This window comes from Cydia strobilella, chromosome 10, assembly GCF_947568885.1.
Source record: "Cydia strobilella chromosome 10, ilCydStro3.1, whole genome shotgun sequence".
Lineage (NCBI taxonomy): Eukaryota > Metazoa > Arthropoda > Insecta > Lepidoptera > Tortricidae > Cydia > Cydia strobilella.
This window is the reverse complement of record NC_086050.1, coordinates 2,349,258-2,365,919: the sequence shown is the minus strand read 5'-3', so window position 1 is coordinate 2,365,919 and position 16,662 is coordinate 2,349,258. Positions and strand designations below refer to the sequence as shown.

General features: G+C 36.5%; 2 protein-coding genes across 5 annotated transcripts in view; one reads left to right on the top strand and one right to left on the bottom strand.

The window, feature by feature from the left end:
- Positions 1-16,662, bottom strand: part of LOC134744619 (blood vessel epicardial substance-like) — a 78,260-nt gene that overhangs the window by 6,277 nt on the left and 55,321 nt on the right. Inside the window, exons 4-7 of one of the 4 annotated variants that reach the window (XR_010128100.1) lie at positions 15,473-15,613; positions 14,669-14,804; positions 10,471-12,021; positions 5,606-8,598 (exon numbers count right to left, since the gene is read on the bottom strand). Coding sequence is in view for 3 of the 4 variants with exons in the window: in XM_063678494.1 (XP_063534564.1) it covers positions 1,817-2,004; positions 3,190-3,821 (820 nt within the window). In the remaining variant the exon portion in view is untranslated. Of the gene's footprint in view, positions 1-1,816; positions 2,005-3,189; positions 3,902-5,605; positions 8,599-10,470; positions 12,022-14,668; positions 14,805-15,472; positions 15,614-16,662 lie in introns of those variants that run through there. The other 3 variants (XM_063678495.1, XM_063678496.1, XM_063678494.1) reach the window with 3 other exon arrangements.
- LOC134744636 (dnaJ homolog subfamily C member 25 homolog) lies at positions 4,328-5,613 on the top strand. Its single transcript, XM_063678525.1, has one exon. The coding sequence runs from the start codon at positions 4,440-4,442 to the stop codon at positions 5,457-5,459; it is 1,020 nt and encodes a 339-aa protein (XP_063534595.1). The 5' UTR covers positions 4,328-4,439; the 3' UTR covers positions 5,460-5,613.

Sequence of the window (16,662 nt, the reverse complement as noted above, 5' to 3'; positions counted from 1 at the left end):
GCATGAACACAGAAAAATTCTGTCAAAGCACCATGCAGTGATGCAGTCCAAAGGTACAAGTTGGAACCCGGCGACGTGTCGCGACGACGTTCTACGAAATAATAACATTTGAAGTCAGCAACACGAAGTCAGCGACGCGTCGCTGAGCGACCTGTCGCCCGACCGCAGATCAGTATTGCCTCTCTCACTCAGAACTAACCGCAGTTGGGTTCGAAATTAACACAGCGACATGACGCGGCGACATGTCGCGACCGCGACGACTTGTACCTCAAAGGTCAACTGCTGCAATTTAGAGGGTCGATTGATGACAAGATAAGATACGATAAAAATGTATTCAGGATGTTCAGTTTTAAGTATCTAGGGCATGTTTTGTTTTCACAGACAGACTAAAGGACGATGACGATCTCGAAAGACAGCGGCGGGCCATAGTGATGAGAAGCAACATGTAGACGCGTTGGTTTGCTCACTGTTCCGAGTGTTCCGACCAAGCCAAAATAACTTTGTTCAAGGCCATCAAGGCGTACTTTCAGGCGTTTTAACACTATTCAGCTGTGGTACCATTTCATATCCGTTCAGCAGGTCGCAGGCGTTATTTTATTTTTTATTTATTTTATTAATTCAAAAAATTTACACAGCATTACAGCGAACTAATACACTGAGAAATTTATAATAGAAAGTATTTATACAACTAGGTACATGATACAGTCTAGAAAGTTATGTCATTTTACACTTCCAACCTCCAGCATAGGTCCCGCTCTTGTCACTCCACTCTGTCCGGCCAGTCAAGGCAAGCACAGAGGCGAGGGCCAGATTAAAGTGCCCTCTGGAATAGGAGTCGGCAGTGTCGCCACTCACTGTCAGCTCACCACAATTAACCAAAACCAATAAATGACATATTAAAACAGTTTAAAATGCAACTGCAAATGTTCCCACTCAGCTTGGTGTCAAAGTATGTTTTGGATACCTCAATGCTGGTCTTCCGTGGAAACATTCTTCATGAATGTCAATGTATGGCCATATCATATGACCTCATACGGTCGCGAACCTCAGTCATGGGGAAATGAGGAAGAAAAAGAAGATATCATCACTACATAGTATAAAACAAAGTCGCTTTCCGCTGTCTGTCCATCTGTCTGTCCCTATGTATCCTTAGATCTTTAAAACTACGTGACGGATTTTGATGCGGTTTTTTTTAATAGATAGAGTGATTCAAGAGGAAGGTTTATATGTATTATTTGTAAAGGTTTTGTGTAAATTAAAGTTCAACTATTCATGCAAGCCGGGGCAGGTCGCTAGTATGTTATAGAAGAGAACTTGGCAGGTAGCTTAGCATAAACATATTATGAGTTCCCCAACAAATTATATGAATTACTTTGTATAAAAAAATTATTTATTGACTATTGAAAGACACTAACTAGTGGCTCTTTGAGCTGCAGACCTTGTGAATTCCCATCGCTCTGCCATTTAGAAAGATTTTCAAAAACTGAATCACCAAAAATAATCTTTAAATCTAATATTTATCACACCTGCTCAACAAATTTCACTAATCCGTTGAGAAAGCAGTAGAGCAGAACATCCAGACAAACGAAATAATTTTCGCCCAAGCTGAAATGGAGACCTTCGCTTTTGCTCGGCCAATAAGACCTTTCTTTCTACTATTTACCAATCTTGCAGCAAGAACTAGCAATCAAACTATAAACTGAAGATATTTTATTCCATTATATCTTTTTGCTTAAAGATTTAGTACCAAATGTTGAGACAATTAAGTCCTACACTTCAACGTGGAATAGGATTAAAATACAATAAATGGTTTTACCTTTACTTGACCCTGTAGAAGAACAGTCAAAATTGATTTTGACCACGCTACTAGGTTTGGTCTGAAGCAATTCAAATACGGCAGCTGATTCGCCAAGATTAGCTATGTACTCTCTCCATTTAGAGTCTGTGGACACCCTCACTCCATATTTGTGTTGAGCAATTAATGTCATCTCATCTTGGCGGAGCCTAGAAACAAATGATAAAAATGACAATAAAATGAGTGGCATTGTATCATAAAATAAATTTCATAATTTCTTTACTAGACCTAAATTGTGATTTATCTTGTATAGATTAAGCTTTAATTTTTATTTTAAGCTATATTTATTAGGTACTTAGTACAATGCCAAAACTTCAGCGTAGGAAGATGTAAATAAAAAATTGGAATTGTTTCAACTGACTCCACAAGACAGGCCTAGCCTAGTGTGGACGTCATAGGTTAATACACAATTTGATTTATTTTTGGTAAATAAACTATTTTTTTTATAAGTGGTTGGAAAACATTACTTTGGAGACATAATGATAATTAAACTATTTATTATAAGTACATTAGAAATAAAAAACAATGCTTTTACATTTGTTTAAAGCATATATTTATCCATTACTAGAATGTCTTAACAGTAACCCTAGGTTGAATTCTGTGAGCTCATTACACAAATTTACATGGTACATTACTATCTATAGTAATTGAATAATTGAATTGAATTGAATTGAATTGAATCATATTAATTCATACTGAAATTTGGGTTAGACTTGAGAAGATTTACCTTTGGCATAAGAAATGAAAGTTGTTAAACAATCGGATATGACCATGCCCATTGTAAGTCTCATGTTCCTATCTTTTATATTTATACTGAAATTGGCTCTATTAAATATTTATTATTATTATTATTATTTAATAAGCAGGCAGGCAGTTATGGCAACTGATATGTCCTGTATCCAGTAATCATAAAGATATATATCATGAACGAGTATTAGATGTAGTGTTATGCTTGTCTAATTTATTTTTAAACTGGTTCACATTTTGTGCTGAAACTACGTCTTCCGGGAGTTTGTTCCAAGCCCTTACTACTCGGTTGCTCAGAAAGTGTTTGTAAGGGTTACTGTGAGACCTACTCAACTTACATTACTTACTTACTTATATTTACTCAACTTTTTTTTTTTATCTAGTTTTTATAGAGGCTTTGGACACTAGGTGAACATGTCAGCCTCATAGGTGCTTTCATAGTTCCCTACTCAAGGGAGAGGTCAATAAAGTAAACACTGATTGCTTTGTCCGATATAGGCTCTGCCAACCAACAATTGATCTGTCTATTGTGCATGGAGCCCAGACTACCAAAAAATCTTTTTCTCAAGTCCCGGACGTACACTCACCTTATAAATTCATTTCCATCAACTGACTTTTCCTTGCTGCCTGTTTTAGCATTAACAACAGCCCCACACAGCACCATTCTACTACCATCAGGGCAAATACTGGACGATTTCGAGCTTACAAATATGGGTGTCTTATTCCCGCATAGTGTACAAAGATTCTGTATAGTTCTGCTTAGATTTCGTAAACGGAGGGTCGTCAAGCTATCATCATTACAAAGTGGATCACACGTTACTGAAGCAAATGTTTCATTTAATCTTTTCATAACCGTGGCGTTGGTATTTAAGGCTTCTGTCAATCCTATAAGAATAGACTTTGTGCGGTCGAGAAATAAGTGAACCCGGTCTTTATGTTCTTTAACTTTGTTTACTTGTAGGATCCAATTTTGTGATTCACGAACTAATTCTTCTGTAGATTTTCCAATGCATTGCATCAAACTATCGTCATTTTCTTTCGCCTTTGAAGCATCAATGTATCCGTGCCAGGATTTCACTTTATTTGGAAAGCTGAAGTCGCCGTGTACGTTTAAACTTTCAGAATGTCTTTTTATTAGCAATCCTTGCCCGTCTCTGATTTCTCCAGTTAGAAACAAAAAAACGCTATCTGTGAACGTGTCTACAACGTTTTCTATCATTTTTTGTGAAATTTGTGGTAATTTTTTAGTAAAAAATCACTAAATCTTAAACGTTAAACGAAAACGCTTTTGATTTTGTGACGTGCTGACGTGACATTGACAGTTTCGTTTAAAGTCGGGCTTACACGACGATGTTCCACACTCGCTTCAAAGTTTGTTATCGCTTTGTAAAGGGCCCTCCACACTCGTGCGCGAATGTCGGACCACGCTAGTTTTTCTAAATTCCAAATCCAAATTGTCAGTAAATAAGGTAAATAAGAACAAAAAAAACTACTGATCCTTTTCTTTTGGGTGCTAGTACTAATGTAAGACAAAGATAGTATGATTCTCTCTGTCTATGTTTGAAATGAGACAGTCCTTTGACAAACTATAGTCCTGTTTTCATGCCGTGCCTTTATTTCAACTTTGTTTCGAATCTCAAATAAGTTTCTAAACGAAAATTAGCTGACGTCGCAACTGACGTTCACATTTTCGCTAGCTGTCAAATTTGTCAACTACAGTGCAGTCGCCACTCGCCAGTCTGTCTGTGCAGCCTTGCAGGCTTTTTATTAAACTGTAGCGTTTATTAATATCGACGATAATCTGTACAATACCGATTCAAGATTATGCTTTAATACAATGACGAAGTACTTACATTATTTGTTTTACATCTTTCTGTCATGGCACGTCGCCACGGTCTCGTCCGCCGATCACTTGCTAGAAGGTATTTATTGTGGAAAAGAAAACTGTTACGAAGTGTTAGGGGTCAACAGAGACGTGACAAAAAATGAAATCGGAAAGGCATACCGCCAGCTGGCGAGGAAATACCACCCGGACTTGCACAGAGATCTGGAGGCTAAGAAAGTTGCTGAAGAGAAGTTCAAGCAAATCGCCACCGCATACGAAATACTTCGAGATGAAGAAGAAAGGGCAGACTACGATTACATGCTTGACAACCCTCAGGAGTACTACGCACATTACTACAGGTACTACCGGCGGCGCATGGCACCTAAAGTGGATGTTCGAATCGTGATTGCTGTCACTATCTCAATTATATCAATAATCCAGTACTACAGCGCCTGGTCCAAGTACGACACGGCTATTAAGTACTTTATGACTGTGCCAAAGTATAGAAACAAAGCTCTAGAAATTGCGAAAGCTGAAACTAAGGAACTAAACTCAAAGAGTAAAGGGAATAGAAAAAGCAAGACAGAGCAAAAGGAAGAGCAAGATAGAATCATACGCAGAGTTATTGAAGAGAACATGGACATAAAAGGAGCCTATGCGAAGCCAGAAATCACAGACATTCTCTGGGTGCAGCTAATAATACTACCTTATACTATTTCTTATTATATTTATTGGTACATGAGGTGGTTTTGGAAGTTTACGATTTTAAGGCAGCCATATGAAGAGCAGGAGAAATTATATCTAATTAGAAAGTACATGAAGCTAGGTCAGCACCAGTTTGACTCATTAGAAGATAGCGAGAAGCAAGAGTTCCTTGATGAAGAGTTGTGGATTAAAGATAACTATGTAGCTTGGAAGTCAGTTAAAGATGAAGAAGCTAAGAAGGCTTTAGCCGATAATAACAAATACAAACAGTATCGGAGGTACATCAAGTCACATGGGGTGGGCCGGATGACATTTGATGACTCTTGATGTTGTGATATTAATGTTTACTCTACTCTTAGCTCTGTTCAACCAAAATCACTTTTGTACTGTCTTATTTATTTATATTATCATGACATCCTTTGAAGAGGTAAGGATAATGCATTTAAATCTATTTCTCACAAATAAAACTTAAGTTATACAAGTAGTTACTTTTATTTATCTGTCTCAAGATGAACTACATTGATTCAGTTATAATAATAGGTACATAATCACATTCATAATTTACGTTCATCACACATTGCAATTCATTAAGGCATTCTAATCCCACATCAGGCGCTCATTTTATACAAGTACAATAAACATTTTACATCAAGGCAAGTAGTAGATTCACAAGACCATTCCATAAATCCCAATTCTTTCAATAATTGTGCCATTTTCAACCAAAAGGGTACTTATTGTTGGTTGTCAATAATGCACTATTTCTATAAACCTTCAATTTGAAATCAACCTTATCAACAACTGACAATGTGGTACCTTCTAGTTGATAACGTCACAATTTTGATACTCTTTTCAGTATTTTGTACCAGCAAATTCTTACATTACACCTACACTTGGCTGTTATGAAAAATGTATTTTTATTAGAAATCTATTTGGGCCTTATAAAACAGCCTTGCGCATATGTGTTGGTTTCAATCAAAAGGTACCACATTGTTGCTTACCATAACGACGAATAGGTTTGATAGGATTCCTCGAGGAGCTGGGCTGGCAGGACTAGCCCACCCCCCTCATGTCACGCAAAATAGGCGCCAGTCGTCGAGTTGCGGAAAATGGCCTGAACTACAATACAATACACAAGGACGAAATTGGATTGTATCTTTATACGAATAACCTGTCAGAGCGTCCTCATGGCAAGCGACAATGTGGTACCTTTTGATTGAAAACGACACATATTATAAACATGAGATCCTTAATTTAAGAATTATTATCTCACAGTATCACTTACATGTTCTGCAAGTCTGGTAACTTGATCTCGAGTCATTTAAAATCAGTTTAATATTATTATTTGCATTGGCAGTGCATTTGTGATAATTATTTTAGGATCCAACATCAATATGTAATTTATTTGCTATAATATTTCAGTGTAAACGTCCAGATAATCAATATTCTGTCAACACCTCTTCAAAGCATTCTCTAGCTTAATGTATAAGTCACAATAGTCTTGTTTACACAAGAAATATTCCTAACATTTTGCACATTTGCAAAAGGAAATGATGGAATGTTATGAATATAATTTACATCAAAATCTATTGCTTACAATTTCCAACATCGAATATTACAACACAGTTCTATAGTCTGTACATTTACAAGAATAGGGCACCATTTCAATACTTTGGTTTAACAATTACTCCCTGCATAAAAAAAACTTACTTTGATATCTATAATGTTCAAATTTATGGTGCATTTTTAGGCAATAAAGTATTATTTATTTGTACATTCAATATGGTGTGATAGTTTTATATGTATATTCTGTACAGATATAAGTTTATTTTATCAACTTTGAATATAAGGATTATGCAATTCAACTTGTACTTCTCATGCTGCAGTATTCGTTTGATTCCTACTGGACTTATGTATTTCTAAAAATATTGCAGGATATGGTAATGAACCCTACTATTTAGTCTTATTATGATGTTTAGTTATTGTTATTAATTGTAAATAGCCACCTAACTAAATGTGACTTCCACCGTTTACAGTTAATCAATTCATTTTGATTACACATAATTTTTACATTTTACTCTATCATACGAGCTATTTATTACAAAATGTTGATGGAATCTATTTACCTCAGTTTTATTTTGGGACATAATAAGTCTATCTCCATATCTATTACATATAACTGTAAATTCTAGTCTTTGCTAGTGTGTCTCATTTTTTTGCTATCCTTTTCTTAACACATCTATCCTGCCAACCCTGCCAAAAAAAGAAACAAAATGCCTATAACTCATTGAGGTATCGTATGCAAGACCTAGCTTATATAAGCAATAATATCCTGTTTAGCCCTGATAGACATAACCATTTAATGCTAATCATACAAAAACAATGAAACTAAACAAATACTTTTTTAAAGTTTTTTTTTTATAGTTGGAAACATTTCATTCATTCTGGTGGTTGTTCTACTTGGTACATACCAAGTAGAACAACCCACCCTATGCCCTTACAGATTGAATAATCTAATGGGAATCAAGAATTTGTGCTTAATAAACAGATAATAATTTTAATTGCCTACATGAATTTTTGTTTCATTTCATAATATAATGGACGCAAAACCAAAGCCTTTTCAAGGTGATACAATACTTAAATAATTTTCATAAATGAAATCAGTCAAAATTAAATTTACAAATAGTTGCATTATAATCACAGATTACCGTAGCTGAAAAAAAAAACATATTTGATTCAATCATAAATAAAAGATAACACCACATTACAAATCTTATTAAAATTCTGATCTTACCACTCAAGCCATAGCGCACATATCACTTTACACCGCTTTATCACTAGCTGCCTAACTAAGGCTATTGACACTACCACAAAATATTATTGTGGCGCTATTTAACATGTCTTTACATTTACAGCTTTTCTACATCTATCCCCATAGAAATAATATCAATAGTTTCATGTAATCTAACTTGGACTTCCTTTCCGCTAGAAATGTGCTAAACTGTGTCGTTTGCATTGCTATAAATTCTCTATTTTCTCTCAGATCGTAAAGAAAAACTCGTGTTCCGTAAAATATGTTCAAAAATGGCGTAAAAGACTTCGTTCGTCGTCTAGCGCTATTCTAAAGCTGCCAATCTCCGTAGAACCTCTTCTTACAACACCGGGACAAACACTAGCGCCAGAGAACAATATCTCGCGGTACTCATATCGACTAGACCTTCACCATATTCACATCCAAAAGTATTTAAACAGCGAAAGCGAACTTCCACTTTGTCATAACCGAGGTCTCCGTAGTTTCATAATGGGTCCGTGTCCGTGCGAGTTAGAACTTTGTGGCGTAGACAATAGGGTCTCTACTAGCGGCGGCGGCGGCGTCCCAGGGCGGGCGCGCGCTTAGTCCGGCCTCACACGGGCGTCTCGTGGTCGCTCTCCTCGATGCGGCCGAGGCGCCACGCGTTGGGGTCGCTCGCTGTGAACATTGCTATTCTAGATCATTCGGCATGGGGATACTGGAAAATGCTTCAGATATTCGAATAATAAAAAGACGGGTTAAACGACATTCGGACATCTAACAAAACTCTTAACTAGGGTAAATATGAGGAATTTGGTAAGACCGTCTACATTGTAGTTCGTCGCTCCTCCTTTCTAATACGTCTGCTTCCGTAGGTAGGCTTCATTTTCTATAGATCCAACTTGGATCTAGTGAGAATTTTTTATATACGAGAGTTTAGTGTCCAGGTTTCCACGCGATTTTTTCACATTTTATGAAGTTGAGACGACGAGAATAAAAGTGTACCTAGCATTATTTAAACCACTTGAAGAATAGACTACAGACGACTGATCGAACCAAAAAAAAACCAATCGTTAACAACGTCATTAAAAAATGTTTTTTTTTTTGTCTCTGAACAATAACGACATATATTCGCCATACTTTTTTTTTTTTTTTAATCTTTATTAAAGGGCTTTTTCGAGTGAACTATTCGCCATACTTGTTAGTTACCTAATACCTATACACAGTAGTGTGAAACGACACGAGCTATTTATTATACAAATGTTATACAAAATCTGTTATGTTATGTTATATAAACTTTCTCACAAAATTTAAGTATTTTTTGTGACAAAAAGCTCAGGTGACCGTATTTCACCGTATTAATTTTCTTCAGGTTCCATTGTAAGTTAGACCTTATCTAAAATAACATAAACTCAAAAGCTCACCAGCCAACAGTCGCACAGACAAAACATGCGTGTTACTAACCACACCGCCAGTGTTTGTGCCGTGTGCAAATACCAACTTCATAGGCTAATTCAGTCTGACGTTTGTGATACATATTGGCACGAACGTATGTTACCTAAAGTGGACAGCGCAAACAAAGTGGACACAGGAATTTAGTTTTGTTTAAGGGCAGTGCCGAATTTACTAGTAAGTACGCAACTGCTTAGAGCATCATGTCTAGAGGAGCACCAAAGCCTTAAAGAATCCGGGGTCAAAATCGATCCATTCTGATTGTTGACCCCGGAGTGCTGCCCTAAGCTATATCAAAATGTTGCCGGATGCCCATTAAGGCATAGATTACGGGCACAAAAAATAATAGTATTATCATACAGAACGGCCACGCCTCGCCCCGCCCCGACTCGAATGCCCTCGCCCCGCGACAGCAGATTGACGAACGTTTGCCGACCGGACCGGCAGTACTATTTTTAAGCAACTTACACAATGACGCATGCCGCGTGCACAGACGTGTCGTTCACATATAGAAACGCAAGTGATTTTTGATGTATAGCGTGTCCGCCCTGTGTTACGGGATTGACGATAAAGAAATTGTATAGGTAATCGATACAAGGTTCTTGGGTTTGATCGCTTCTTTAGTCTTCTATTTTGGTTGGTGATATGATACAATTTTGATTGGCATAAAAATTAACAATACTGTCCACTTTAGGCGTACATCCGTTTTTGTAAGATGATATTAGTGTAGGTATGCGTGATATATGTTAGTGTTCGAATCGTGAAGTTATTTTGATATTTTACTAATACATTTACAAACGTAAGGCTGAATTAAACTGAACGCGTTAATAAAACAGTTACGCAGTGTACGAGTTTCAAATGAATGTGGATTTTGAATAATGAATTTTTGGCTCTATGATTCCAATTTGTTAAATTTTGAATTAATAATTCTAATTAATAAAAAATTAAAAACATTTTTTTAACGAACAATATTCTAAATGTGTGGCCAGTTTTGTGATTGACATAGAAAAAAGAAAACTAGTTTTGCACACACTTGAATCTAAGGCCAATAAAAACAATACTGAGTTAGGTTGAGAAAATAATGAAACAAAAAATTACCTCCAGATGTTGATCTTCCAAACATGCTCAGGGATTTTGGATTTAAAGGATAGGACGATAAGGATCATTGATTATAAGCTTATATCTTCTTACATAAACTATAAATTATTGCTTATATTATGGGGTAACAACTATACCATTAAAGCATTTTATAATATCTAAGTATAGCCTAAATATGTTGCTTGTATCTATTTGCTAGCTGCAAAAAGTGACCTTATTTTATAAAATATTCTCAAAAAATACTAAGTAAACTAATAATTATTATTAGTTAATGTTAAAAATAGTTAAGTATATAAAGAGACAGATACTAGCATTATATACGTGCAAGCATCTTCAAATATACTTATGCGCATGCATTTATTATTAGATTCAAGAATCCATTCACGAACAAAATTCAAATTATATATTCATAGTGAACTTTAACAATACATATTTGCTTATACAAATATGTAAGTTTCAATGTAAAGTGAAGTTATTGAGTACGTGATATTTTAAAATATCCTTCGGTTTTAAAAATACTTCAATGTACCTAGGTGAAGATTTTGACCCAGACAAAGGACATTTTAACATCTCACATATTAATTGATAAAAATATTTAACATGATTTTATTCACAGATAATTTAAATTCTGTTTAAAAGTGAATGAAAACTGTGTATGTTAGTAAATTTAAAATATAATAATGGAAAACGATACATGACTAGTTCGTTAATACAGACATCTACATGCGACATATAAAAGTAGCATATTTTAAATATGTGAACATACACGTTAGCTAAAAAGATTCATGTTAATGTCATGGTTAGGTAATCACACTTTTCATTTTAAAGATTAGGTACATATAAGTACTTGTAGGTATATGTGTCTAAAAATACGCAAACTGAAAAATACCTATACAAATACAATTATCTTTAGTTATAAGAAAGAAAATGTATCTTTATGTATATGGGTAGTAATATGGTTACATTGGTTACGTTAAAATACGTAGTGACGTAAATACTACTCTTTCTTATTGAGGTTCGAAATAAACGAGAGCATCGAAAAATATATTATGTATTATTAGCAGTTAAAGTTGCTCAATTGATGTAAATAATAGGTTACTTTCAAGCATTAACCCAAAATTAACGAATAAATAAAAAATGGACGAAATTACACAGAATCTAGTCCCCCTTAGGTATTCGCAAGAAAAAAAAGAGGGTAAACGCACAATGCAGATGGCAATACCAAATCCATAGAAATACACCACAGACTAAAGACTTTTTTGTGTTCTATTTTTATAATCTGTGGGTTTTTACGCATACCTCACTGTCGCGAGAGAAACAACCTCATCCATATTGTAATAAAACTCTAGTTATCAGTTAACTGTGTCGACGCTACCAGTAGTACTGTGGCGTTTATCGCCGACGTATCGTTTATATAGCCAAGTAGATGGTTAGTGCGAGAGAGAAGAACGCCAAGGAACCATAAGCAAATAATGAGTGGGAGGGAGAGGGATGGTTGAGGATTCGATGCTCAGCAGCTGTGCGGCGCGGGCAGCAGCGGCGCGTGCTCGCCTGCCGCGCCACAACAACAAGTTACTACAGTAACACGCTACACGACCGGCACACATACACTTACACTGCCCTCCGAAGCTCAACTTCGGTATCTCGGAAACAAATCATGTTGAAAATGGAACTCAGAAACCAAAGCGGAAGACCAAACGTAGTAATTTTCATTTGAGATACCGCTAATAGGCTTAGCAGGGCACCTCTCTGTTACACGCGAGGTGTCAGAGAAGGGTATGTCTTGTGCCACGTTTGGCTATATCGCTCCACGTATTGACTCCTCAGTTTTAAATCGTATGTTGTTCGGTCAGCCAGATCGAACTTTTAGTTTAGAATTTTACATTGTCGACCTTTGTCGATACAACGAATTAAGTGTCTATTGTTTAGTCTTTTAAACTGCCAGATTTTGACGTTATGTGATTAGCTGTACTTACAATCGGTCGACAATGAGATGGCCCATACAGTTGGAACATTATTTGAAATAATAGTATTACTCTTTTTGACTATCAATACCAACTGTTGGATCAAACGGAGTCAAAGCGTAGAGCGCCTCACATTTTGGCCCCAAAAAAAATGGATGAACATAAGGGCCAATATGTAAAGCATCAACACCGATCGAAAAATATACGCAAATCCATCAGTATTAACAAAGTACAAACATACTACTTAGGAGTAAACGAAACGTTTATTTGTTCGATCAATATTTGTATTAGCTAACATTTATTTCGGTACGTGAGCATGTCTGCAAAATTATATGGAAATCAAAAAATTAGACTTGCTTGATATACAAAATATTTAATTACTAATAAAATGGACAGACATACTAAGGTACATTTAACATCCAATTTTACATGACAACATCCAATACAACCAATGATCTCCAGATGGTGCTTTAGTATGAGCCATTTTAAATTATTCCAAACTACAGCTCAAGCCTACGGCTAGTATAATTTTATAAAAAAACAAGCATTACTATTTATTAAAAATTAAAAAATGGCCTGGATCACCGAAAACACGATGCTGTGCACTATTGGAAACCATAGACTTAAACTTTTTTTTTTTTTGCTCACGGCACAAGAATACTCAGGCAAGCCAACTTTGTAGTAGAAAAAGACAGTAAATTTGGAAAAAGTAGGCGCGAAGGACCGATTTCTCATACAAATTTTGAATGTCGTCTTTTTCTACTGACAAAGTTGTCTTGCCAGACTATTTGAGACTATATAATGATATTGCCAATTTATTCCTCAAAATTATATTAAACCAGGCCACTCATCCGGGTTCGCATAACTAATACTCATGCTAAGATTATACAAAAATTGTTCGAGTCAGTTTTGCTCATGTCACCATATAATCAAAAGAAACCCCACAGTGACCAACCCCTCGTACAACCCTTCAGTGCTACCGCCACCCTTTATGAATACATTATTTTACTAGTCGTATTTTAACTATTTTACGATGACAATAAGGGTTAAAGCCCTTCTAACAACTGCTTGATTTATAATACTGAGTTTCAGATTTCACAAACAAGATGCCCTATACGCATTAAATGTTATCTGAAGCATCTACGTTTTTATAACTACAGGGGTGTTTTAATATATGTTAAAGAAATATTATTGTTAAAAAAAGCTAATTATGAAGTAAAATTCAAGTATTAATTACGTGTAAACTCCCACGTTGAGTCCATTTTCAAAACATGTCACGGATAATTTACTTTTAGATATGATGAACTGACTTTAAAATTAAATGAAAAATGCCGTTATTTATGACAATCGTACTTTTATAATTTTAATGTCAATATGTCACTTCTACATTTTTCAAAATTTTAATGACACATTGAAGGATTAATTTGTATCATAATTAGATTACGGTTTTAGACACGCGGCAGCGTCTCAAGACAAGTTCAAAAGAAGAAAACTGGCGACGCAGCGGCCGTGCGTTAATATGTATTACACGAGCCATTTGGAACTTTAATTACAACACAAGTGAACTAGAACTTGGCACTCAATTATTTTGCCGGCGAAGTCAACAACGACGCATATTCTTAATGTTGAACTTGACTCTCATTTCACATTTATGTTTTTGATGGCATTACGATATTTTCTAATTAAATTATTTGACTGGTATTTCTTTAGAAAAGTCACGAATGCAATGACATCGCCGCTGTTAGAAACGTCTGTAGAAATCAAGGATTCTTTTGAAAAATCCCAATTAAAATTAAGTTATGTCCTATACAATGTCCATTTAAGAAGATAGTGGACATACGTCCCAAAATTGTAACTCAAATCACGCTTCCATGATCCCAACATAATCTATGAGCAAAACTGACGAGAAACACATATCAGCCTAGGTCTCCAGTTGATTCCGTATGTTGCATTGCATAGAGCGTCGTTTTATAAAAATATTGTATAGGTATATATGCTGTACACATCATACGGTGCTAACCGGAGACCAAGGCCTAAAATAACTCTGGTCTCCTCAGCGGGTCCACCCCACACTAGCGTCTCCCGAGAGCCGGCGTTTACTCAACTATGGCTGCCGATCGACGCAACGTTGGCGCAACTGCGCAGCGACGCTATTTTCATAGCGCTGACTATACGCCGACACTCAAAGACGCTAGTGTGGGATCTCTCTAACAGCTAAAAGCAAGATGGCGTACCTTGCAGCTGCCGGTTGAGCAGCGCGGTGATGCCGGGCCCGTCGCCGCTCTTCTTCACGACCAGCATGGGCTTGTCCTCGCCCTCCTCGAAACTGTTCGGCAGGTGCCCGTTGCTCACTGCCATCGTTTCGCTCACCTGGAATAGTACGATTTGGTGTTGTGTTGATTATTCGGTTTGTGCAAAACTGTGGTGCCATAGCGGGTATGGGACACATTTGATATCCGACAGTTGATAGGTGTTAAATATATATACGAGTATAGTAGTTTGTGTATGTCGTAGAATGAAATTTCTGTAGTCGCTTTTTACACAATTAACACAGTGACACATAGCTTCATAAAACTTCTTATTCACGCTTACGTGATTATGGCAAGACTTTAAACATAACTCCATTCCAAGGTCTAGTTCCCCTTTAAAACATGTAATATCTGTACCGCGTATAAGCTTGTGCAAGACATCACAAAACATATAATAGTATACGAGGTACCTACAGAAAATTCACTCTCTAACAAGACTCCTGACTACGTCACTACCGAGGATGTGGTCGAACACCGCCTGTAGGAAGGCATCGGACATGATTGAAAGCTTGAGTTTGTTTCGGTGCCACACGAGCACTCGGAATTCCTTATGTTCTCTTTAGAACATGTATCCGTACCTGCATGAGCTTATGCACGACGTCTCTACCGAGGATATGGTCGAACACCGCCTGTAGGAAGGCATCCGACATGATTGAAAGCTTGAGTTTGTTTCGGTGCCACACGAGCACTCGGGATTCCTTATGTTCTCTTTAGAACATGTATCCGTACCTGCATGAGCTTGTGCACGACGTCTCTACCGAGGATATGGTCGAACACCGCCTGTAGGAAGGCATCCGACATGATTGAAAGCTTGAGTTTGTCTCGGTGCCACACGAGCACTCGGGATTCTTCCATCGCCATAATTGACACCTGAAACGTGATAGAGAGAGGGTTAAGATCGTTATTTCTAAGCAAAAAGAGCTTATTAACATGCGTAAATTATCAATTGATCTCGTGAATTTCCGATCAGATACATTTTTTACTTTTCGATTGGCGTAAACGATTATCACCTTGGCTAAGACCCCTGTTCATTATTTGCTATATTAACTAGTACGAGTAGTTTTAAGTAGAATGTCTTTCCTTTTCATATCATTCCTTATTAAAGTGTTAGTCTATCTTTTAATTGGCCTACTTATTCATTCTCTTACAGCTTTTACATTCATCATACATAACAAGTCAGTCAGTGTAGACGTACAAAAACCGTATGAAAAGAAGAACGAAAGTGAGAAAAGAAAGTAAACGTAACCATTATAGTCATGTTATGGTAAAGTATCTGTCATCCAATAACACTTACGAGAAAAGCCCGTTAAAGTGACAATACGCACATAAGTATGCACTGTAGGCAGATAATGTTCGTTCACTTCTTTCACACTTCTTTTAACTGCTGGCCTTGTAAAAGTACGTCTCGTCCCAACTAAAAACCGTACCCAACTTCATACAAAATTCATATTCACGTCACACGGCGTACGAAAAGCAAAGCGGCAATGTCCATAAATAAAATGCTTTCATTGCATCAATTTCATACCATAAAGACCACATATACATATGGAAAGTGCACCGGGCGATGTAAATTATCTAGTGAATTTTCTAATAAACCATATGCTCTGATTAACATGGTAAATAGCTGAGCAGTTTAGCGAAATAGCGAATTAAAACATTGAATAAATTTGAATAGGTTGTGGCAGGGAGACGAAGTTCAGGAGGGTTATTCGAACATTGAAAATCTTAATCTGATTTGATGTTAATCTGACATTACTCGCAGTGCATCTCCCGCGCTCTATATGTTCGTAATTTTACGAGAGACATGCGAGATGAATTGTAAGTTTTCTAAAGCTCATACAAAGATGAGGGTTTGAGGGCGACTTTCCTGGACATAGCGAGTTTTTTCAACTCTGTTCTGTATCACGAAGCGATGTGAA

What these genes read in the sequence shown, in the direction of transcription:
- LOC134744636 (XM_063678525.1), top strand. Translation starts at nt 4,440, where the DNA reads ATGACGAAGTACTTACATTATTTGTTTTACATCTTTCTGTCATGGCAC.